The sequence below is a fragment of the Scardinius erythrophthalmus genome, assembly GCF_964197995.2.
Source record: "Scardinius erythrophthalmus genome assembly, chromosome: 3".
Lineage (NCBI taxonomy): Eukaryota > Metazoa > Chordata > Actinopteri > Cypriniformes > Leuciscidae > Scardinius > Scardinius erythrophthalmus.
The window spans coordinates 39,591,986-39,617,531 of NC_138223.1; the positions used below are offsets into that span (position 1 = coordinate 39,591,986).

The window sequence follows — 25,546 nt, forward strand, 5'->3', positions numbered from 1 at the left end:
CTCGTCGTCAGTCCATCGGTCGTATTTTTTAAACTCCATTGTTGATTCGAATAGCAAACAACTGTTACTGCACGCACGCACCGCAACAGACTTTTAAAATAAAATGCTGCGTGTCAACCAATCAAAATGCTGCATGAACTCAACCAATCAGCATGTTCAGCGCCCAAGTCCCACCCCTGAAAATTCCTGAACTTTGAAAAAGAACTGCGTCACGAGCAGGGACTTTCTGAGGGGGAAATATTTACCCGGGCCAGAACTTCATTTAGACCCTTGGTTCCTGCGGTGGAAACACAAAGTAAAGTACCACCCCAAACTCCCTAGATCCTGGGGGAAGTTCCTGCGGTGGAAACGCGGCTATTGTTTCTCTTTAATCAACTGCTAACAACAGGGGTGAGGAGCGAATGTAACAGACTGAATTCATTTAATCCTAAACCAGCCCGAGTGATTACAACATTTAATCAGAACATGCTCACTAAAGTAAAGTCTTTATGCAAGAAGACAAAGCATTTTTTTTATGGACATTTTGGATCTCCACTATTTTTTTTTCCCCTGCTATTTAAAGTTAAAATGCCTTTGAATTTCAAATAATAAGGATTTTATCTCTAGGTTAACTGTTATGAATGACAGGATTTGTTTTGGAATAAAAATTGTATGGCATCTGAATCTTTAAAATTGGTAATGAAATATTTCATATTGTCTAGTTTAAGACTGTTTAAGTTGATCATCTATACTGTTAATTGTATAATGTGTGTGCGTGTGTGTGTGTTTAGATATGTACACATTTTTAACACAATACATATATTATAGTTACATATGTTTTTAAATACATGTAAATATTTTTTATATTTATAAAATAATTACTATTTGTATAAATCAATATATATTCTGTGTCTGGTTCTTCTCTATTGTCTAAATAATAACACTGTAAAAAAATATATGATCAATAAGTTATGACAACATGTTTTTACATTGCTTTAACTCATCAAAATAAGTTAAGCAATTTAAAAAATAAATTTTAAGTTACAAGATTCGACTCATTGTTTTAAGTCAATTTCATGTCATTTAAGTTGCAATGACTTAAACATTCAAGTTAATTGTACTTAAAAAAAAATTAAGGCAACAACTTTTTTTTACAGTGAAATAAAATATTGTATAAGTATATGTATAATCGTATACTATATACAGTACCGGTCAAAAGTTTGGAAACATTACTATTTTTATTGTTTTTGAAAGTCTCTTACGCTCATTAAACCTGCATTTATTTGGTCAAAAATACAGAAAAAAAAAACAGTAATATTGTCAAAAATACAGAAAAAAAAACAGTAATATTGTGAAATACTATTACAATTTAAAATAATAAAATATTTTAATATACTTTAAAATTCAATTTATTTCTGTGATGCAAAGCTGAATTTTCAGCATCATTAGCCTACTCTAGTCTTCAGTGTCACATGATCCATCAGAAATTATTCTAATATGATTCTAATATGTAGTATATTAAAATACATCTTAAAATGTATAATATTACACTACAACAATAAAAAAATGTGTGTGTGTGTGTGTGTGTGTGTGTGTGTGTATATATATATATATATATATATATATATATATATATATATATATAGATAGATAGATAGATACATCATCTCTTGTCTAGTGGAGAATAATTCCCTGTAAAGGCTCACCTGTATAAATGTATATCTTGAGTGTTTATGTCCAGATCTCTGCCCAGAAGAGCAGCTTCACGAGCAGGTAAGTGTGTCTTGTGTTCTGCTGAGGATTTTACACATAGTTAGTGACTTTAAATCCTCTGGCATCAAGAGCAAATGTACTAAAAATAAGCAAAGGAAACCCATGGCTTAAGCAAAGGAAACCCATGGCTTTAGTGTGTGTGTGTGTTGTTTTGCAATTGTTACCATGTTATACAACCCTCTGATCCGTATTTTACATTATATAACACTAATATAATTTGTTTTGTGTGATATTCACTTCTCTGATTTGCATTTCACTCCACTTCATACACACGTCTCAGCACAAGAAGTGTTGTGCAATATTTGTTGGGTCTTTAATCTTTAGTTTTGAATAAGTAATGCCTGTTTTGAATCTCTTTCTTCATTGACATTTGACTGAACTTCTCTGGACTCCTAGTTAGTATAGTTTTAGTTTTAACAAGAAAGATGGAATATTTTCATTTTTCTTCATGATTCACTGAAGATGATTGCGAAACTCACTCTTGAATGTGTGCCATCTCTATTTCATCATCTGGACATATTCCCACAGAGGAAACAACAGATGCTTGGTACGGATGATTAAAAGACATGACTGTTATCTATTTGAGACGCTGCTATATTCCTTCAGGGTTTTAATGATACATGTTATAACATGTAGTTCAGGTAACTGTGTGAATTAAAAGATTTCTCACACCTACGACATTTTAGTAATGAGCATTTGATCCTTGCATGTGTTGCGACAAGCAATTAGCCTACAATATGAGAGGCACGATCAAAATGAAAGGGACTATATGCATATAATTCCGTAATAATCGCCTTGTATTGACAACATGTGGAAAATAACGAAACTTAAGATTAGATTAGCAGACTGATTTTTTATGTGAAGGACTAGGGATGTTTTTGCCGGGAAAACCAAAAGAGCGTGACGGTTATGCGTGCGCCCGAGAACGTCTGAGTCTCTTCCGTTCCTTGACCTTGTTTTATACAGTCCATGACACATGAAACAAATACTTTAGCCTACAATGTTCAGGCTGAAAGATTGTATATTATGTACTGCAGTGTCAATGTGTCATGAAAAGAAAATGGATTAATTCAAACTATAGTCATATAGCCAAGACTAGCCTATATAGCCTAGTCACAAATCTACTTTATAATCAAGCTATCATAACAGTGTGATTTTAATTAGGCTACCTCATCTGTCAACATGATGCAGTTGAATTGCAGAGCTGGTGCAAACATACCCACATCGCTATGATCAGATGCTTTCTTTGTTTTCCCACCACAGCCACTGTTATTGTATGTTTATTTTTTATTATTTATTTATTTAGAGCGTGCAGGACATATTATTTACACATTCAACGTCAGCAGTGTGAACGGGGTCGGGATGTTTGTTAACAGTACATTTACATTTAGTCATTTAGCAGATGCTTTTGTCCAAAGCGACGTACAAATTAGGACTAAATTAAGCGAGTCATGAAGAGGCAAAAAAAAAACAACGCAAGAAGTGCTCAAAATACGAAGTTCAGGCATTATTCAGAGTAGCATAAGCCCGATAAGTGAGGATTTAAAGGAAAAAGGAAGAGGAAAGTTTTTTTTTTTTTTTTTTTTTATGAGGTTAAGTGCTCACGGAAGAGATGGGTTTTCAGCGGTCTTTTGAATGTTGTCAGGGATTCTGCATTCCGGATGAGGGTGGGGAGAGCATTCCACCAGCATGGAACTGTGAATGAGAATGTTCTGGAAAGTGATTTTGTGGCTCTCTGTGATGGAAGCACGAGACGTCGCTCGTTGACCGATCGTAGGCTTCTGGCTAGGCTCTTAGGAGTGAGTGAAAGTAGGAGAGAGCTGAGCCTGTGATAGATCTGTAAGCAAGCGTCAATGCCTTGAACTTGATGCGAGCAGCGAGAGGTAGCCAGTGCAGAGAGATGAACAGAGGAGTGACGTGGGCCCTTTTGGGCTCGTTGAAGACAAGACGAGCTGCAGCGTTCTGGATCATTTGTAGAGGTTTAGTTGCACATGATGGAAGTCCAGCCAGAAGAGCATTGCAGTAGTCAAGCCTAGATATTACCAGGGCCTGGAAGAGAAGTTGTGTTGCATGCTCAGTTAGGAAAGGCCTGATCTTCCTGATGTTGTGCAGTGCAAATCGGCATGATCGAGTGGTCTTTGAAATGTGATCTGTGAAGGTCAGCTGGTCATCAAATGTTACTCCAAGATTTCTGACCGACCTTGATGGGGTAATTGATGATGAATCTAGCTGGATAGTGAAGTCGTGCTGTAGAGATGGATTTGCAGGGAGGAGGAGAAGCTCAGTCTTTGCCAGGTTGAGCTGCAGGTGATGTCCGCCAGACAACTTGAGATTCGTGCAGCTACTGTGGGATCATCTGGTTGAAATGAGAGGAAGAGCTGTGTGTTATCAGCATAGCAATGGTAAGAGAAACCATGTGCCTGTATGATGTGTCCCAGTGATGTGGTGTAGATGGAGAAGAGCAAGAGTCCAAGAACTGAACCCTGAGGAACCCCTGTGGTCAGTTGATGTGCTCTGGATACCTCGCCTCTCCATGCGACCCTGAAGGACCTACCTGTGAGATAGGACTCAAACCAGTGGAGAGGAGTACCTGTGATGCCCAGTGATGAGAGGGTGGACAGAAGGATCTGATGATTCACAGTGTCGAAGGCAGCAGACAGATCCAGGAGAATGAGAACTGAAGATTTGGAAGCAGCTTTTGCGATCCGTAGGGCTTCTGTGACCGACAGTAATGCAGTCTCAGTTGAATGCCCTTTCTTGAAGCCGGATTGGTTGACATCCAGCTGGTTGTTCAGAGACAAGAAGGATGTTACTTGGTTGAAAACAGCTTTTTCAAGTGTTTTCGCAATGAATGGTAGTAGAGAGATAGGCCTGTAATTCTCTACAAGTGATGTAGATGAAAAGGTATTTCAAACTACTTTTTTCTTTTATGCAAAGAACAAAAAATAAATTCGCTGTGATTATAACGAGGCATTGAATCACGTTCAATCTCTTGTAAAGGACAATTTTTCTTCTGCGTCAAGTGCTCTGCAAGTAGTCTGGCAAAGAGCTCATTCAAGCCCATTTCTAATCCGTCGAAATTGCGGCACCAATCAGAAACGTTGAGGCGGGCTTTACACGATGACGATCGCTCTGATAGGTTTTAGGTCTATCCAATTGCGCCCAGAGGCATTTGAGCGACGTCCGTTCAACTTTTAAATGCATTATTATATTCAAATTGCAAACACATGAGGACAGTCTCCATGAAAGGCCCACTGGCAGATGAACGCGCTACTACATTTCTCTCCGAAACGGTAGGAAATTAAATTAGATTTAATAGAGGATTTTAACTGTGACAAGATGATTGACAGGGCAGTTTACGTGACAGGATGCACACGACAGATCCGTCCGATAAAGATGACGAAGTAGTATGTCCCAAATCTTGCCTACTTTTTTGCTACACATTCAAAAGTAAATACTTTTTCTTCACAAAGAGTACGTACTTTTATGGCGTAGTGTAACTTATGCCGAGTTCAGACTGCATGATTTAAGCCCCGATTTTGGCTCGCCGACAGGTTTTGAGAAATCGCAGACAAATGCCCGAAATCACAGGCAAATCGGTGCTCGTTCACGCGAGTGACAATCACGCAGTGTGAATGACCAAAGACGCGATCTGAGAGAATCACCGACGAGTCGCCGACGCCCGTGAGATATTTGGCATGCTAAATATCTAGACCTGTCGGCGATTCAAAATCCTGCTGTGTGAAAGTGTTCTGACTGAAAACTACATCGGCGATGACCGACAGCCAATGAGAGAGCGAGATACAGGGCAGCGGGGAGTTCGGGGAGGAGTTATAGACCACAATATCAGTATTTTAATAGATATATTTACAATTATATCAAACAGAAACAAAGCACAAACATTTGCTTGACCAGCAGCAACAGCAGCACATTGCAACATTATTTATTTACCCCAAACTCTCTTCACAGTCCTTGCTCCCCTTGTCTTCCCAGCCATTTCCTCTCGCATAATGTTTTTCTTTTTCTCCTTTTCGCTGCAAATCAGTGCACAGACAATTTGGATCGCAAGCTTCTTCCAGGCTATCATTTTTAATAACAATTTCAATTGGGACGCAGCATATGGCTTTACATGATGACGATCGCTCTGATTGGTTTTAGGTCTATCCAATTGCGCCCAGATGCATTTGAGCGACGTCCGTTGGAGACGCCCCTTTGGAAATTAGTTATTAATGAAGCTTTGCCAGACCATAACTCAGTTACTACTGAGAATGATCTGGTTTTAACCAGGCTAGAAATGACTAAAACTAAAAGGCAGAAACGAGAGAAGGCGTCGGAGGAGGTGCGTGCGACCGGCGCGAACCGAATTTAAAAATGACGGGCGGTGCAGAAGAACACGCCGGAAATGTGTAGGAGGAAATGCGATGCTACCAAGCCGACCAATCACAGATCTTGCGGTCCGCGTCGTCGCGACGTGTAGTTACATTTTTGAGGAGGTGCGCATCAGGGTACGGCGAAGGGTACGACGTATGATACACGTCTATGCTTATGCTACGCCGTACCTACTGCGCGCACCTGACGCAGAAGTATAAATTGGCCTTAAGTTACATGTGCATGCGAGCAAGCACGTGCTGGCTGCAGTTCACTTAACGGCCACTGGTGTCGCTAATAACAAGGGTTTCTGAATTCTATTGTCACTGCTCGTGGTCTTCAGGAAAATGTGAATGAAATTAATATAGCCTACTCAAAACTCATGATCATTTTTATCCAGTGTGTCTTTTAATTGATATTATATTGACTTATAATAGAACAAATTCAACTACATTTTACTTATAGTTTTACATTTTAAATCTGGGATCATATACACGAGTTAACGCGCCAAATCGCGGGCGGCGCCATAACTGTACACAAATGCACTTCATTTCCGCCGGAAGTAGTTTGCACAGCGTCTGCCGGTGTAAACACAGCGATTTCGATGCTAGCTTGGGAACACGGTTCTACTACTTTGACTGGAGATGGCGTTACTGTCCCCCACCTGAATTCAGTACAGAACTGGGAGGATAACATGACGACGTGGCCCAGCATAACGTACAGCAAGATTTGCTCCTACTTCGTGCAATCCATGGCAATAGATGGAAAAGTAATGGACAATCTGAAAGCCTCCGAGGCATATCAATATCTGCACAGCAACAAAGTCGGTTGTGTCATGTCATACAAACATGCAAAGCATTTTCATCAGTCTGTTGGTTTTTAATGATCATATTAAGAAAACGTGCATGCGTTCTTTTGCCTATTTACGAAAGCATTTTATTTATTCTTTTTGCGGTGTAGTTTTTCACCTATATTTAACAGCGCTTCTTCAGAAGTACAAACACAACAGCCGTTTTTTAAATCCTATAATGGTTGAAAAGAAAAGAGTAAACACGGTCACTAGTAGGTTGTGATGGCTGTCAATCAAAATGTGGACTGGTGATTCGTTCCATGTCACGTGTTCCCTGTCAGAAAACAAATGGATAATTCGGTAAATTAAAAATTTAATTTAACAGAATTTATTAACTCGTTGCCTGCTGTAGTTGTTTTAATTCACATCCTTTCTAAAAATATGTTTTTGGTTTAATATATTCTTAATATATAAGTTAGATAGACATTATATAACAGTTTCAGGTCATGTTTTAGTGTTGGTAACATGTCCCACATTGTCCCACACAAACTTATAATTGTTCCACATTTGGTTTGTTTGATGGTGGTCACCCTAACTCAGCTGCGATCCTGTGGAAGGTAACTAGATTATTTGACCATTGTAGCCTAGGCCTATGTCTTTTTTATTGTTGGTATCCGAACTACATCATTGGCTACTTTGCTACAGTGCAAAGTGTGTGTGCCATGATTAGGGATGGGAATCGAGCAGAGAGAGAGAGACCCGGTCGCGCGCACGCGCACTCGCTGTCTTCGGAGCTGGCGAAAGTGTAAACAAGACTTCACAGTCTAAATAAGTTGCCTTATCTTCTCTGAAAATCGTTCCGGACATTCAGCTGACATAAAACAACACTTTAATTAAACGAAAAAAACTATCCATTGATGAAATGTAAACAATGGAGCGCATGGACATAGCCTCTTCGTAGCTGGTTTGTGGTCGTAGCACTCTCTATCTAACCACTCGTTCAGGTGCTTTCTCGAGTGTTTGCAACCAACTACCGCACACGTCGTTCCCGAGCCACTTTTCTTCATGTTGTAATTGGTATATCCTCTTTGTCACTGCGATAGCACTAGTCTAGAAATCAAGACGCACCCTAGCGGCAGCAAAATGTATTTCGCAGCCAGGGGGGTCTAGCAACTCTCAATAGACCTTCTAGCTGCAAAAACCTAAATTGGGTCAGGCCAATCACGTCGTGTATAGAGTAGGCGGGGGCGGGCTTAACATATGACGACAGAGTTGCGACGGCTGCCACTTGAAAACAAAGAATGGCGGCTGCTGCTGGAGAACAGTCTTTCGAATCGGCTTTGGCCGCGACTCTGGAGGACTTGAAGTTAAGTTTTTCTTTGAGAAAAGAGCAAAGAACGGCACTTAAGTCATTCTTAAAAAAAGGAAGATGTGTTCGTCGTTTTGCCGGCCAGATATGGCAAAAGTTGAATCTATCGTTAGCTCCGCTGTTGGGAAAACGCTCTGGTTGGTTGAAGTGCTGTCCTGTTGCGTGCAGAGGGAATTTGAAAGACAGCCGTTTATCCCGCCCCTCGGATTAAACCGCGTCTATGGTGAGTTTCCAGACCTAACATCTTGATGTAGGTCTGGCTTGCCAGGCTACGATAGCACTGATTTGTCGGCACAACGGAGCTAGCTAGCAAAACAAACCCAGCCCGCCAGAACGGAAGTGGATTGCATCGATGGGAGGAGTTTAGGATGTAGAGCGGAAACGGCTCAAAAACTTGTGTATAGGGTTGTCATTTGACTAAACAAAATAATTGAATGAATTAAATTATTAGTTTTGTTTTTAAAAACAGTTCAACTCTTGAAAACACATCTATAATGTTTCATTTTTAAACTCTAGAATTTATTTTGTTATTTTTATATAATATATTTATTTATTTAATTTTATTTTTAATTAATTTATTTTTATTTTTTTTATTTAATATATTTATGTTATATTTATTTATTATTTTAATAATTATTACTGAGTATTGTAATTCATTTGCAAGCTTTTTAAATGCATTATGTTAAACTGGAAGATATTTAACTGGATAATTCAAATAGCACATCTATGTAAAGGAATAAACTCAAAAGTGCAAACATGACAAAAGGGACTTCTGCTCTTATCTCTGCGTCAGAAATGATGCCGGAAAAGAAAAGTTCTTGATTAGACCATTCATGAAGAAAACTCTCAAAGCAGGCGATCATGTGGAGAAATATTCCGCAACAGGAAAGGAAGCAGCCCGATGATTAATGCATGACACCCGCATTGACATATCTCAAGACATGACGTCACTCGACATGCTTAGACCATATTAAGACCTTTTACTATGACTGTGTCTTGGTTCTGGTAAAGGATCACGAGACATGGGAGGAATTAGAATTACTGAAATTCTTTGGAAATGCACTGACCTCAAGTTTCTGGACACACTATACTTTTCCATAAAGGTAGATTATGAAAATGCAGTCAGCAGTTGCGCAGACATTTCCGGACTGAATAGGCTACTTCTGATGATTCACAGCTTACCATGCTCATATTACTTCTCTTTATTATAATCAAAGAGAAGCAAACAAAGGAAGTGTAAAAATGTTTCGGGGAAAGCATACACACAAGGAAAGGTTTACTCAGGCTTTACTTGTCACAGTTATAGTATGCTCAGATTTGGTTTCGTTTTCTATCAGTTTAGACACCTGTTTTCTTGTTTCTCCTTTTCCCGCCGCTAATCAGTTTCCATAGATATTCATTTTTAAATCTCAGCTGTTCATAATTTAGTTAAATCACCATGTGTATTAAATTCCTCACCTTCACCTTGTTGGTTTGTGCATTGCACACTGTTTCGAGTTATTGGCTTATGTTTAATAAAGACTATCCTTATTGTCACTCTCAGGCTGCTATTCAACTATTAAATCCAGAGGATTCAAGGCTAAGCATTTAGAGTTGAAATTATATATCTCGATTTTTTTTTTACTTACTGAGAGAATATAAGATAAGATATATAGAGAATAGAGAATATAATATAAGCAATTTTTGAACTAATTGCTTGAATGAATGATTTTCCTAGTCACTTGCTTACTGGCCTAAAGTCGGCATGAAACAGAAGTTTTGATAGTGTTTTCTTCGCTATTGTGACATATATCCAAATGAAACGGCTTCTCAAGCAAGAAAAAATGTGATACGGGAATTGATTTTGTCCATTGGGAACTGATTGTTTGCTATTGGTGTGATGTCATGTGAGTGACAGGTTGATCCCGCCCTCGTGCCAGTAAACACATCATCAGAGAAGAGATGTCGTCGCAAAAGGGGAAACTGTTTTGATTAAAGATTACGAGGGCACATGAATTAAAAATAAATAAATAATAATTCATAATAAATGCTGCAGTATTCCATAAAAAAGATTTTTTAATGCTGTAATTGATTTCATGGTGACTTTAACCATGTAAATGGGCAAGCAGAATGATACAAACAGTGAAAAGTCCCCGTGCTCAGAAAGACCGGAAGTAAACTTTCTATGAAATATAATAGTATCCCATTCGAATTCTGACATATAAACATGCTATTCACATTTAAATTGTATGCATGTAAAACATGATTGCAGAAGGCAAGAACAGAACCTGAGGGAGGAGAAGAAAATGGAGTTGGAGGGAAAGCCTTTTATCTTCAGCACGTGGAATCGTATAAACCTGGAACATCCAAATGGACAAATCAGTAGAGCAGAGAATACATATACCAGTGTAGGCCTAGAATATAAATATTACATGAAGCAGCCAGCAACATACGAACACCTCAATCCACAGGCTTTGATCTCCATCTGCAGCGAACAGAGATACCAAACGCTTTTGCTTAGACAGATTAATCTGCGACCAAAGGAAGGGTACTTCTGATTTTATTCCAGTCACCACAGTCCAGACTCCAACTGCGCAAAAAGAGCTTTGGTTTCTGAGACACCATTAGACATGAAACAACTGCTGCTGTAACTGCGTGTTTATGTGTTTCCTCCACAGGCGTTTGATGCGCAGATGAGTCGAACTGGCTCTTTGTTTACCTTAACGTTATTCACAGACAAACAACATGGCTGCTACTATGGCAAGCCATTTTAACATTTAAAAGCAAATTTTGACTATCCGGAATTAACATTGTAGATATCAACAATGTCTTTCTGACTAGTCGTAATTACATTTTGGATAGTTGGAATTGTCATTCAAGATATCTGTAACGTAATTGTGACTAGTCGAAACGACAGATAGAGATATCTGTAATTCAGTTTTGACTAGGCAAAACTGAATTACAGATATCTGCAATGACCTCATTGAAAATGACATTCAACTCGTCACACATCTTAAATGACAATTGCAGATATCTGTAATTCAGTTTTGACTAGGCCGAATGAAAGTTAAAGATATCTCAAACGTCATTATGCCTAGTGCAAATTATTGTGCATGACGTTGCTCTATTTTACATATCCATTTCCCCTCCCCGCCATAATCAATGAAAAAGTGGGTTAATTTCCTTATTTCTATGAATGGAAGAAGAAAGAAGCAGTCATGGCGTTGGCTGTAATCGAAAAAAACACCAGACAATGTTTTTTATATACAAAAAAAATCATAATAATTTTTACAATGCTATGTTTATGTTCATGCTTAAAATGTTGCTGTTGCCGTAAGATTTATGCGTGAAAAAGATTCACACTAATTCACTTTAATAAAGATGCTTACGTGCTATTCTTGAAAGTACAATAACATTAACTTCCTTAGATGAGAAACAAAGTTCTTAGTTCAGTTTAGTTCTTATTTTTTATTTTATTTTTCAGTTTGAAACAGTATCTAACAGCATGAAAAAAGACGATTAAAAACATGGTGACATGGTGCTAATCAGTGCTAATTAAAGTTAACAGTTAACAGGTGCTATGTGATTTGATGATGAACAACACGATCTGCTCCCGCCTAAAGTGTGATGCATGCATACAGATATCTGCAACGTCATTTGGCCTAGTCAAAACTCTAATTCAAGGTATCTGTAATTACATTTTGACTAGGCAGAATAAAAGTTACAGATATCTCAAATTTCAGATATCTCTAATCAAAATTAATTTCAAGATATCTTTAACTTGATAATAGATATCTCCAATTAAATTATGACTATCCCTAACTCCAGTTTGAGATATCTACAACGCCATTTTGACTAGACATAACTCCAGTTACAGATATCTACAACGTAATTTCGCCTAGTCAAAACTTAATTTAAGATATCTGAAAAGGAACATGTAGATATCTTGAATTGAGGTGAATTAAAGATATCTTGAACTGGAGTTATGACTAGTCAGAATCAGATTGAAGATATCTCAAACGAGAATTACAGATATCTACAATTCAGTTGCAGATATCCGTAATTCAGATAGTGGATATCTGCAACTGAATTGTAGATATCTGTAATGATAAACCCCATTCAAATGAATGGCAAAAGTGATGTCATTTGTCCTAGGAAGAATGTCTTTGTGGAAATCTGAAATTACAATTATGGATAGGAAGAATAGTTGCGGATATCTGAAATGTTCTTTTTGACTAGGCAAAACTGAATTACGAGCCCGATCTCACGGGAAAACGTACAAATTCTACGAGGTGGCTTATTCGTACGAATTCATATGACCTGACTCGTACGAATTAGTACGATTTTTGCAAAATCGTACATATTTTACGAATTGCCCAATTCGTATGAATTCATACGAATGACCTACCCCTGACCCCGGCCCTAAACCTACCCATCACGTGGGTTTAGACAAATCGTACAAATTCGTACGAGTGAGGTCGTACGAATTAGTACGAATTAGCCAACTTTTTATCATTCGTACGAATTCGTACGAATTGGTCGTGAGATAGCGTTGGAATTACAGATATCTGCAACACATATCCAGTCTAGCTGTTAAATGTTAAAATGGCTTGCCATATGCTACTGCAATGGATACTTTCACGTGCGTGAAAGGAAAGAGTGAAAAGTTCAGCCTACCGTAACTTAAGAACAATGATACTTTACTTAAAAATAAAACTTTAGGTAGTTATCAAACACTAGTGTAAAATCCAAGCTGAGATGTAGACCGGATATACACTATACACCTTATTTTTCGACGCAGAACTAAACGTGTTTCTGTATGTGTGAGCTCATTTGCAATACGAACTAGTGTATAATTAAGACAATAGCCTACACTAAAATAATATGGTAAGAAATACCAGTTTGCAATATCAAGCAGCATATTTTGTACAGCAAAAAACGGTAAGGTTTTTTTTTTTACGATTTGTTCGTATGCAACCAAGGCTGCATTTATTTGATATATAGAAATATTGTGAAATATTTTTGCAGTTTCAAATAACTGTTTCTATTTGAAAATATTTAAAAATGTAATTTATTCCTGTGATGTTAAAGCTAAATTTTCAGCATCATTACTCCAGTCTTCAGTGTCACATGATCCTTCAGAAATCAATTTAGCATTCGGATTTTCTGCTCGAGAAACATTTTTGATTATTAATGTTAAAACCAGTTGTTTTGATTAATATTTTTTGTGGAAACCTTTTTTCAGGATTCTTAAATACAATGTTCAAAAGGATAGCATTCATTTGAAATATAAATATTTTGTAACAGGCCTGAGACTTTACAATAAGGTTCTATTTGTTAAATTAGTATAACATGAACTAGCACTTAAAAGTACTTCTACATCATTTATTAAGCTTAATTTATATTAGTTCAAACATTTACTAATACATTATTAAAATCAAAAGTTGTGTCTGTTAATGCTACAGTACTTAATGGAACTGAGCTAACATGAACAGTGCAAAGTTCATACAGTAAATACAGTAAATTGCTTATTATTTAAGTTAGCTGATGCATTAATACCTAATGGGATCTTATTATAAAGTGTTACCTTGTCTTTTTATAATTTACTATTATATAAATTATTTTTATATTATTAATTTATTAATATTATTAATGAATTTTAAATGATTAATTTTTTATTCTCTTTGACTTGAGAAACAGGACTATTATCATAAAGACATCATGAACAAATAATATAAAGAGATTAAGAACATCTCCCCCTCGTCCAGATGTTCACTGTCTCTTCCATGGAACTGAATGTGTTAGAGCTCAAGTATGCTTGGACTGGACAGTTTTGGAGGAGTCGTATTCTAATATGATTCATAACTCATTTCCCCAAGAGAAGCATTATTTTGTCCGCTGCCAGCAGTGTCATAAATAAGCAAGTTTAGGCTGTTACATGATTTCTTGGATCAAGTTTAGGGTGCATCTGTCCATTACAACCAATGGGGTTTTGTTTAATCCTAAAACTTTTAATAGTTTTATAACAGTAGAGTATATATCAAAATCCTTTACCAACTCAATTATGTATGTTTAGCAACTGTATACTTTTCAGGCCTGTCAGTGTGAAGATATGTATAAAATGTAGTTTAGTCAATAAAACATCCTGTGACTGGCATTTCCCGTCATTCCCTTAGATTAGGCTATTTGTGGAGATAAAGCAGTCACCAGCGGAAAGATAAGGGTTATGTCTAATTCAGGAGTCCTAGTTACTGTAAATAAGGTCTGGAAAGTTACCCAGGGCTGACCTGGGATTATCCTCAGCTTCTGTGATAAATCTGGAAAGGGCAATTCAAAAGATTGGCGTGTGACCTTTCACTTTGTTTGCAATCGGATGTTGTGTAAATGATTACAAAGGGTTTTTACTCCTCTCTCACTTCAGGCAAGTTGGGAAATCGTGTTTAAAAAACCAAATAATTATTTTAAATGCCACACTGCCATCTAGTGACAACAGGGAAGTCCTGAACACATCAAATGCCTTTATGTTCAGACTATTAAACACCTTGTTCAACTATCTTAAAATCAAGACAAATATGGTCAGTTGACCTTTGACATCTATTGGATTTAGAACTGATGAAACTGCTAAAGGCTACACTCCGAATGTATTAAAGGTCTAGTTCACTGTATGCCTTTATTAACCCACTGGAGTCGTATGGATTACTTTTATAATGGATGGATGGATGGATGGATGGATGGATGGATGGATGGATGGATGGATGGATGGATGGATGGATGGATGGATGGTATTGTATTGTATTGTATTAGATATGGATGGATGGATGGATGGATGGATGGATGGATGGATGGATGGATGGATGGATGGATGGATGGATGGATGGAGGGAGGGATGGATGGTATTGTATTGTATTGTATTAGATTTGGATGGATGGATGGATGGATGGATGGATGGATGGATGGATGGATGGATGGATGGATGGATGGATGGTATTGTATTGTATTGTATTAGATATGGATGGATGGATGGATGGATGGATGGATGGATGGATGGATGGATGGATGGATGGATGGATGGATGGATGGAGGGAGGGATGGATGGTATTGTATTGTATTGTATTAGATTTGGATGGATGGATGGATGGATGGATGGATGGATGGATGCGCTTTTTTGGGCTTCAAAATCCAGGGTATCATTCACTCCCATTATAAAGCTTGGAAGAGCCAGGATATTTTTAAATATAACTCTAATTGTGTTAATCTGAAAGAAGAAAGTCATATACACCTAGGATGGCTTGAGGGCGAGGAAATGATGGGATTTTTGGATGAACTATCCCTTTAAATAGAGCAGTGGTTCTTCTCAACTTTTTTGACTAGAAGATCAGAGAGAGAGAACGAGAGAGAGAGTTCATTATTAATATATTTCTGTATAGGTACATTAATTAACCACAATTTATTTTATTATTCCAGAAGTTTCCAGAAATGTTTTTAATCAATAAAAAAATCTTAAAGTAACGTTTAAAATACGTTAAATTAAGTATTTTAAAATACTGACACTAGGTGGCAATGTTGCTTATTATTAATGTCTATGCTTTTGATGCAAGAAGTAGGCTACAGAAAAAAATAGTCTTCATTGGGAACGATTTAATTAAATATGCATACTGAAATATAATTGACTCAAAATTATGACTAAGCTAAAAAAAAAAAGAAGAAGAAGAAGATTTTGAAGATTCCAGTTAACTGAAGGTGAGAAAAAGAAATGTAAACTAAGACGATGGACTAGATGAGAGAGTTGGCATGATAAATTCATAACGTTTGGTAAATCCAAAGCATACTCGAGATAATAAGCCATTAGCTGAGACAGGGCTGACGGTGATACTTATACGCAATCACAATTGCCAAAATTCCAGTAATAAAAAATGTCTCAGGATACAAATCAATTCTCAGCTAAATTCTATAGGCTGTGCAGGACGAGGATTGAAAGTATAGGCAAGTCTTGTTACGATTTTATTCTTCTCACGGTGCAATTTCTAGATCTTCACATATGATCACGTAGCCTAAACTATTACTTTGGCCAACAAATATTGTAATGTAAAATAAAAAATAAATAAAACTCTTGTCATGAGAATACAGTAGCCTACATCATTTTGGTTAAAAGCTTGATTATTTAGTGCACTTATGTAATTGTTTTATGTCTCTGTAAAACTTTTGACTCAAAAAGAACACATTGGAAAACTTTCCGACCTAGCCTTCATATGTATGGTTAACTAATTTGCCTAGTTTAATAAAGAACAAATAAGAGAATAGCGTACATTTAAAATAATTAATATAATGAAAAAAATTATGATGTTGTAGATGAGACATTGTAGCCTAATAATAATATAATTGTAATAATTGTAATAATCTTTCGAGTCAAACGTATTTTATACATATTAGTATATTTAATAATTTAATTGAAATGTAACTTGCTTTAAAACCACCTTTTTTTATCCGCGTAAAGCGCAAGGACTCTTTTTGCAACACACCTGAAAATATACCGCAGGTTACTGCCATTTCCATTAACATAGATCACCCCCACAGATGCTCAACGTAAATGTGAATATCATGTGTAATAGGAATTTGTCACATTGATCAGCCAGTTATGTGCTGCGATGCGGCTGACATCATACAGCGGCGACGGCCGCGGGTGCGCTTCAGTGATTCACACGCGCGCGCGCACCCACACACCGCCATAATAACAGTCAGCCAAAGCTCCGTCAGCATCAGCACCATCACCATCAAGACAACCGCAGGGAAACCAGTGAGTATCTGTATTTCATCATTCATTTCCGACGAAAGACAATGGTAGGCTGTATTATTCGATGTCCATCGTTTCGCCTTTGTCGTTTCTAAACGGCTGATATTAGAAAACATAGAATTTATTCCGTTAATTAAAAAAATTCCAATTGAAATTCTTTCAGTGCATCGTAAGAATCAAAAACATCCATCATTATGCTGAGGAATGATATCTCAGTATCATTCATACGCAGCTGTTGCGTATGGTCTATTGTGAGCGCGTAATGTGTGTGATGAATTAGGCCTACAAATCGCGTTTTAAGCTTCCGTTGTCCTGAATGTGTGCTAGGTCGTCGATTATAACGGCGTTTATGGTTTGATGAGCTTTCAGTGCTGCTGGTCTGTGCCACACACACACACACACACACACACACGTATGCTGATGTGCAGTACATGTTGGGCATCTCGGATAACCTTGATAGAGCCAGTAAGGTGTTCGTGTGGAAGAGCCAATCAAATCCGCCTATTCCGTGTCCTGCTTCACGTGCAGTGTTTGCGTCAGAACAGCAAACATTAGTTTACTTATTTGAATACAGTTTCAAATGTAGTGCGTTTATAAAGAACATTATTGGGTGTTAACAATGATGAAAACCAACGGATGTTTTTTCAGCAATCCATTCATATATTTTAAATATGATAAATTATAAATTTAAAATGCATTATAACATAAAGTAGGCTACTACGGGAAAAACACATTGATTGATCGATCTATGGACCATGTTTGGTCCCCATTTGCAAAGTATGGTTTATAGGGTATATTTGATGCACAGTCGATTCTTCCCCACTAAATGTCACATAAAAAAGTGAATCGTGATTGTTTTTTTTTTTTTTTTTTAGGCTATGTCAGTCATATGGCCCTTTCATTTCAACATTTTTGGCCTGATTAATCTCTAATATGAACCACATTAAAGAGCTAAATCTGAGCTAATATACAATCTTTACTTAATTCACTCCAAAATATTTTTAAATTAATAATTGAAATTCTGGGAATGGCATATAGGGGCTACCATGCCTGATCACAGCTAGCTTTTAATTGGACAATGTGGAAAATCGCAAAATGGCTTAATATGGACTGACATTTCCATCTATCACCAGTGGTTATTGTGTTTATGTGTTTTGTATTCTGTAGAGAGCTCTATAATAGCCTATTAGGATGGAAGAAGATAATGAGAGAGAGGTAGTTTTCCTCAGCTAATGAGTAAGACATGAGTGTGTGTGTTGGTGAATTATCACAGTCGTAAGTGTGTGTGCATGCGCACTGAGTCATAATGAGATGAAGAGAGATTCACAGTAACTGAGTAACGAACGGCATCAGAGCTCCAACAGCAGGCCCCTAAGACACAGACTTAATGGAGAGGTAGTATTTTCTCACTAACTAGTGCTAAATGGAGAACATCAACCAACAACAGATGCAGAAAATTATGCTTTGGAAGGGAAAATGGTGCAGTAGCATCAATACGTTATTGCATCCTAACTCTTAATATATATATTACACTACTGAGTGTCCAAAACCAGGTGCAAAGTAATGTAATGAAAAATATGACACGGTATTCGGTTGGATATTTTACTGTAAATACTGGGTTCATTTGCATTTGTTTTTTTGTTTTTTTTTCAAATATAATATCTTATTGTGTGTGTTTGTTTCAGATATGGTGAAACTAGGCAGTAACCTGGCGGAAAAGGTGACGAGACAGCCGTCGGTTGAGGACGGTTTCGACAACATCCCCCTCATCACCCCACTGGAGGTCGGACAGTTACAGCAGCCGTTCCCTGATAAGGTAATTACCATTCAAGCATTAGAGAGCAGAACCCACACATAGAGCCATATGAAAGACAGGAACGCACCTCTGTTATTCATTACTCTGCATAGAACTTCATTAAGAGGAAGAATGTCATAGGAAGCCGGAGGTAGACCGGCAAACATCCAGTATCGCTGATACTATCAAAGACAAGCTAGAAACCACCCTGTTAGATCCTAGCGGATAGCCTGGCATGAAAGAAAGAATTCATGTGGCACCATCAAGATTCATTGTCACCGAGTATGATACGCTTTATCACTGAAAGGCTTTGCAAACCATCTGATCTTCCAAACGCACACACGCTCATGTCAGGACTCTCACAGATGGCTTGTATCTATTCTTAGCGCTGTGGGAGGCTAGTGCAACGGGTGGAAACGCACAGCAGAGTTTGGGTTTAACTTTGCAATGACTCATCTAAAAGATGACAAATGATATAGTAGCAGGAGCTCTCTGCATCTGTAATGTGCTGAAGTAACATCCTGCGCATCCTACAACACGGGCTCGCTGGGAAAATGTGCCTCTGCCTACATTTTTGTGAAACTCCAAAAAACGAACAGTACATATACAGTACATACAATTCACTTCAGTTTCAAGCTGAAGCAAAAAGTAGTGGCAGTAAAACACCAATGACTTTTATTCACACAAATCGTAATTACTATTTTTTTACGATTATTTATTGGTTTCTTGCACAATACTATGTTAAGACCTCAAAACACTTAATTCCATAGTGCATGATTTGTAAATTAATGCATTTTGATGCTTGTATCACATAACCAGCTCCATATTAATGGCCTTTCTGATGTACAGTGTTAAACTAGCTCGGTAGCTCAACTGGTACAGCAAGGCACTTGTGGCGCTGGAAAACGAACCACTTGTAGAAGCAAGCTAAAATGGCATGGTAGTTTCAGCAAATGCGCTTCATCTCACGTTTGCTTTGTTAAAGTCCCCATGTATTCAATAATTTTATCCCTTAAAACTCATCTTTGATCACCAAAATGACATATTTAAATGTTTTTTCCTTGAAAAAAATGTCTTCATGCCTTAAAGTAGCTTGAATGTAACTCTACACCTGTGCCTCATTTAGTATACGCTGTTCTATGAATATGCAAATTAGCCCCGCCTCCACTCACTCACACCAGCTCAGAGATCCACTGGTTGACGATCACACGTTGACGTGATTGGTTACAAGGTAGTTTGTGATGTCAGAAACACCAGCGATTTCAAACCATGTTTTAGTTCACTGCAGTTTTAAGGAGAAAACACTCAGAAATGGTGTTGACTCATGAATTCGCACATGGTTTGTCTAAAAACATATTAAAAACACCACATAGAAACATAAACAACATTAAAAACTTGATTTTCACCACACGGGGACTCAAATGGCGTGTTCACACCAAACGCGAATTTAATTATTTGCGCGAGTAGATTACATACAAAGTCAATGCAAAGACGCGAATTCGCGCCGGGCGTCGTGAATGACGTGAATTGGGCGACGCGTTTGCCGCGAAAGCTCGATAATCGCCTCAATCGCGTCTTCCGCACAAGTTGAAAAATTTCAACTCGAGCGGAAAATTCGTGTGAAGACGGTGAAATTCACAGAGTTGAGTGCGCCTCTGGGTGGTGCTGTGAACCCAGACACGTCGGCGTTTGGCTTTCCTCCGTATTTGGGACTTCCACAACAACTACAGAGCAGAATATCATTTATTTCAGACATGACGGAGGAAAAACTATGGCAGAAAGAAATTGTGTTGTTGTTGATGATGACACACTCCTTTTCGCGGGATGTTTTTATTCGCGAGTGACGCGGAAAACAAGAAAAACATCCAGCGAGTAATCTAGAGCGAGTAAAGGCCCATTCACACCAAGGACGATAACTATAAAGATAACGATAAAGATATAATTCTAAAAATCGTTCTCCATATTAAAGAATAACAGAGTTCACACCACAACTATAACGATAAAGATATGAGGAACGATATCGTTGGGATCACTTTCAGAACGATTTTTTTTCCAGCTGTCGAACGATAAAACACTGACAGCCAAACATTCTAATTTAAAGGTCTCGCGCATTTAAAATGGATCTGGATCATCCGGGCGCGCGCATGCTTAGAATAAGAAGACCGTTATCGGTCGTTTGTGTGGACGCATATAGTTATCTTTATCGTTATCTTTATAGTTATCGTGCTTGGTGTGAATTGGCCTTAACGCGATGCGAATATACACTTCGCGTTTGGTGTGAACACACCATAACACTATCGGTTAGATTTAGAGTAGGGTTTAGTGTATAGGGCGTTAACTGAAAACCACGTAAAATTGAACTCATCCACTCGAATGAATCATAAATTTGGCTTCATTTGGAGCACATAAGGCTTGGTTGGGGTGTAATGTTGACTCTACTTTGGCTTTTCAATCATTTTTTTCGACTCATTGTGTGTGAGTCACAAGCTGGTAGACAATCTCAATCCACCTTAATACAGTCAAGAACATGATATCTGGTTGACAAGCTAGAAACCAGCGATGACATTCGAAAATGCTGCTACTCGCTTCAGCTGGTTCTCCATTAGGGTTTCTAATGCTTACTATGAAAGCAGCGAACCCATTCTTGTGGTTTCTGCCCAGCCCCCTCTCCTTTTGTTCATAATGTGGACTTTTAATAGTTCATTCTTTCTCTCTGACTCTATAGGTGATTGTGAAAACCACAACAGAGTATCAGCTGAAGGAGAAAAAGAGGAAGATGTATGTGCCCAGCATCAAGAAGCTAAACATAAACCTTTACGATGAGATGTCAGAGAAGCTCAAGGTAAAGCGGTTTTACACATTTGTCTCTTTGTTTTGTGAGGGTAATACAAAAACGTTGATGTGTGAGTGTCTGTTTTCCAGCTGACTGGGTTGATCATTATTACCTTGGCGTTCCTGGCGTGTCTGCTGCTGTTGGTCATGTATAAAGCGCTGTGGTACGATCAGCTCGGCTGCCCCGATGGCTTCGTCCTCCAGGTAAACACACTAGCTCTGTCCCATGCTGATAGAGATCATCTGTGCTCTACTTTAGAAACCATTTTTGGTCTTAAAATGGAGATGACCGATCACACACTTCATTGAGCTAATGTCTGCACTTGAAAACTAGCCAGTGGTCGCCTCCCATTTGACATCTCAACCTTAGATACTGAACGCATCCTACTGGTGTTATTCTATAGCTACCAGTTACACAGAAAATTCTCTAGGTTACTACTAGGTTTTGGAGCAGAGCGATTAAGTATTAACTGAATCTTTAGTTCGTGTGATATTCGTTTAACATATTATTTTGTTCAGAGCTCAGCAAAGCGTAGTCGTCTTCCGACAACATCTAAAGCTTTGTCGGAGTGTGAGAATGTCTTTAATTAGTCTGAAGCATGACTAAACTGTGATTAAGGCCTGCAGGGGTTTCCACCTCTCCCCCTTTGATGCAGATACCACTGCTGTAATTAGCGTGCCACACTAATGTAGCGTTGCTAACTTTGAAAATTGCCTCTTGTTAAGATGGAATGAGGTTTTTGGAAGCTTTGGCATGTTGACGTCTCTTGATTGACGCCTTTCAGTCACAAAACCGCTTATTTTTTATTATTTTGTAGTGAGATGGATGAGCACTCTTTGCTCAACTGTCACTTTATGCTTCTAAGCATCTGTTTGACAAATTGGAAATGTAATAAACCTTTCATAGTTCGCATTCCATAGAAATAGTTAGTCAGAGCCACATTGAGAAAAATTCTGTCTATACATTCTGTAAGATTTTAGGTTTGGTATTAGTATATACTTAAAAAAAAAAAATAAATAAATAAATAAATAAATTATATATATATATATATATTATCACAAATGTGAAAATGTATTACATGGTAAATTAGTTGTTTTTTCAACATTGACAAAAAAAGGTAGGTTCAAGACATGCTCTGTTCTAAATATTATACGGCCAAAATTCTCTTTAATTTTATAGAATGCACATTTTGCACTGTATGCAAATTTTCTGTATTACAGAAAGCCCAGATGATCTACAATTTTCTCAAATGAGTATTTTACACCAGACCACACTTTGTGGAGGACAGTGTATCCCACAATGCAATATACATTTTCGAGATAATCGATGAAAATAATATGTAATTTTAGCTGCAGTTTTTAAAATATATTTTTAGTCTTTTTTTATCATACTGACAAGAAACAAAAAAAATGGATAAAATATTTGATTAAAAATGCACAGTATGCACAAATGCTAACGTTTTTATTTCTGAAATGATAATTGGCCACTCATTGAATTAAACATGCAATATAATGAGACTGTTTTACTTGCTATTTTTACATACATTATTTATATATATATATATATATATATATATATATATATATATACAGTACCAGTCAAAAGTTTGGAAACATTACTATTTTTAATGTTTTTGAAAGAAGTGTCTTATGCTCATCAAGCCTGCAGTTAAAAAAAAAAAAATAAAAAAAAAAAAAATAATATTATGAAATATTATTACAATTTAAAATAATGGTTCTCTTTTTTAATATATTTTAAAATGTAATTTATTTTTGTGATGCAAAGCTGAATTTTCATCAGCAAGTACCCCAGTCTTTGGTGTCTTATGATCCTTCAGAAATCATTCTAATATGATGATTTGATACTCAGTTATTATCAATGATGGATACAGTTGTGCTGTTTAATATATTTTTTTGCAATACTTTTTTCAGGATTCATTGATGAGTAAAACGTTAAACAGAAAAAAACATTTGTGTTAGATGCGATTAATCGATTTTACAGCACATTATATGTTTATATATATATATATATACACACACACACACACACACAAAACAGTATATACTATGCAGTATTCAGTATGCTGAAAGCTAGTATTCCAGTAAGAATTTTTTTTTAGCATTATAGATAGTAAATGTACAGAAATTAATTTTTTTTCTTGTTGTTGTATAATGTGCTAAGACAGTTGTATGTTCAGGGCTTCACGTCAACTTGCTCTTGGAAAACATGGAGATAGAAAGACTTTGTCCACTTACACAATATCGATTTCCCCAAATATATTCATGTGTGTAAAAGGAAGTGTTTCAGATGCTACATCAACAGGAATGCAGAGCTCCGTGACATTCACCTTTATGTTTGATTTATTAGAGAACCTGCCTGACCTTCTCCGCACTAGTTAATGTATTCCCGTCTAACCTTTTATTTGCAAACATCCACTTTCTAATCCAGCACAGACACTGCACCCCGGCGGCTCTGGAGATGTACTACCCTGAGCAGAGCTCCAGGGCCAGCTTGTACACCGCCATGACCCACCTCAACCAGGCCAAGAAGAACATCCCAGAGCTGTCCCCTCCCTGGCTCCCGGTCATGAAGGACGACGTCAACCACCCCGAGAAGTAACTGTCTTTCATTCATCTGAAAGGGACACAATCCAGAAATGTTAATGGTGAAGTCAATCGGAAAGGGGTTTATGTGCGTGTTTTGTGTTTAATATGGGGAATATGATGCGAATAAGTATTTAGATTAACTGTGACGCACACAAATGTCCGAAGTGAAGCCTGTGGGGGGTTCCCAGGTTTCTACTTTCTCACTCTTTTGCAATACAAATGCTTTCAGCCACTCAGAATTCTACTCCCGACGCTCCATTCCTGTTTAGAGGAAATCTAGGACGATCCGTTTTAAATGTCACCACGCCACTTTTTTTGATGGCACGTCTCATTGTAGGTTTAGTCTTGCTGCTTGTAATTCTGCGACGTTTGTTAGGCGTTAGTTCTCGCTTATGGTTTCATTTGGAGTCATTTAGCTTAGTATAATGAACTGTGCATTGGCTGTGAATAGTGCTCTATTGAACCGCAGTGCAACTGAGAAACAAGTGCATTGGCAAGATATAGCATTCCAAAAACTCAGATCTTTTTCCCTAAAATCAACTCGAACTACTGATTGTTGTCTTCAAGCAATGTGTCTTTGATTTAAAAGAGAAAAGTGACTTACACTTGAGTTTTGGTTTCTTTTTTGTACATTTTACTAAATGAGATCTGACTTTTGATCGCAAGGACGAAATGATTGGTGCAAACGGTCAATTTTATACACATTTGCATGCTTACCTTGTTCCATCCTAGAATTTGAAAATGAATGTAAATTGAAATAATGGTAAACAACCATTTTTAGGTCTTACAAAAATGTAACATTTTTTCTGTTTGTTTGTTTGTGTGCTGAAACATTTACACACTAAGCACCAGCAGCTATTTTAATGTTTAATTAATGTTATACATTTTCAAGAGAAAGTTCAAGAATGTGATAACGCCTCATGAGGATGAGTGACCTTTGAATTGTTTTTGTGTACTAAAGCAAATGAATCCCATCTGAATGTATAAACTTAAAATATGTTTCCCCCTTCTTTGTTCATTTATTGTGCTTTATATTTATCTATGGTGATCTGTATTATTTTTTCAATTGCTATAAACATGTAAAGTTCTAATGTTTATTTATTTATGTATTTATCTTAGTCATTTGTAGGAGAAATTAATTGAGGTTATTGTAAGGGTCCGCAGGTGAAATCATAAACCCTGCAGTATTACTCATTTCTGTGTGCGACAAAAATTCATCCATCCTCAATGGATAATAACAGAATAAAGGTTTCATTATTCACC

The 25,546-nt window shown here is 37.3% G+C and overlaps 2 protein-coding genes across 6 annotated transcripts in view; one reads left to right on the forward strand and one right to left on the reverse strand.

Moving 5' to 3' along the window:
- Positions 1 to 25,546, reverse strand: part of LOC308688454 (uncharacterized protein) — a 30,148-nt gene that overhangs the window by 1,656 nt on the left and 2,946 nt on the right. The window contains exons 1-3 of one of the 3 annotated variants that reach the window (XM_081361485.1): positions 10,718 to 10,990; positions 10,547 to 10,615; positions 1,686 to 1,770 (exon numbers count right to left, since the gene is read on the reverse strand). The gene's annotated coding sequence lies outside the window, so the exon portion shown is untranslated. Of the gene's footprint in view, positions 1 to 1,685; positions 1,774 to 10,546; positions 10,616 to 10,717; positions 10,991 to 24,209; positions 24,312 to 25,546 lie in introns of those variants that run through there. The other 2 variants (XM_081361486.1, XM_081361487.1) reach the window with 2 other exon arrangements.
- On the forward strand, positions 207 to 25,546 carry caly (calcyon neuron-specific vesicular protein). Of its 3 annotated transcripts, none has more exons than XM_081361483.1 (5): positions 207 to 390; positions 18,735 to 18,865; positions 21,570 to 21,686; positions 21,767 to 21,880; positions 24,126 to 25,546. In XM_081361483.1, the coding sequence occupies exons 2-5, from the start codon at positions 18,737 to 18,739 to the stop codon at positions 24,294 to 24,296; spliced, it is 531 nt and encodes a 176-aa protein (XP_081217609.1). In that variant the 5' UTR covers positions 207 to 390; positions 18,735 to 18,736; the 3' UTR covers positions 24,297 to 25,546. The 3 variants fall into 3 exon arrangements, with proteins under 3 accessions (XP_081217609.1, XP_081217608.1, XP_081217610.1); XM_081361482.1 differs by lacking the exon at positions 207 to 390 and adding an exon at positions 16,912 to 17,052; XM_081361484.1 differs by lacking the exon at positions 207 to 390 and adding an exon at positions 18,321 to 18,444.

What these genes read in the sequence shown, in the direction of transcription:
- caly (XM_081361483.1), top strand. Translation starts at nt 18,737, where the DNA reads ATGGTGAAACTAGGCAGTAACCTGGCGGAAAAGGTGACGAGACAGCCG. An exon ending in AGCAGCCGTTCCCTGATAAG is followed by an intron (nt 18,866 to 21,569) that starts GTAATTACCATT and finishes CTGACTCTATAG; the next exon opens with GTGATTGTGAAAACCACAAC. An exon ending in AGATGTCAGAGAAGCTCAAG is followed by an intron (nt 21,687 to 21,766) that starts GTAAAGCGGTTT and finishes TCTGTTTTCCAG; the next exon opens with CTGACTGGGTTGATCATTAT.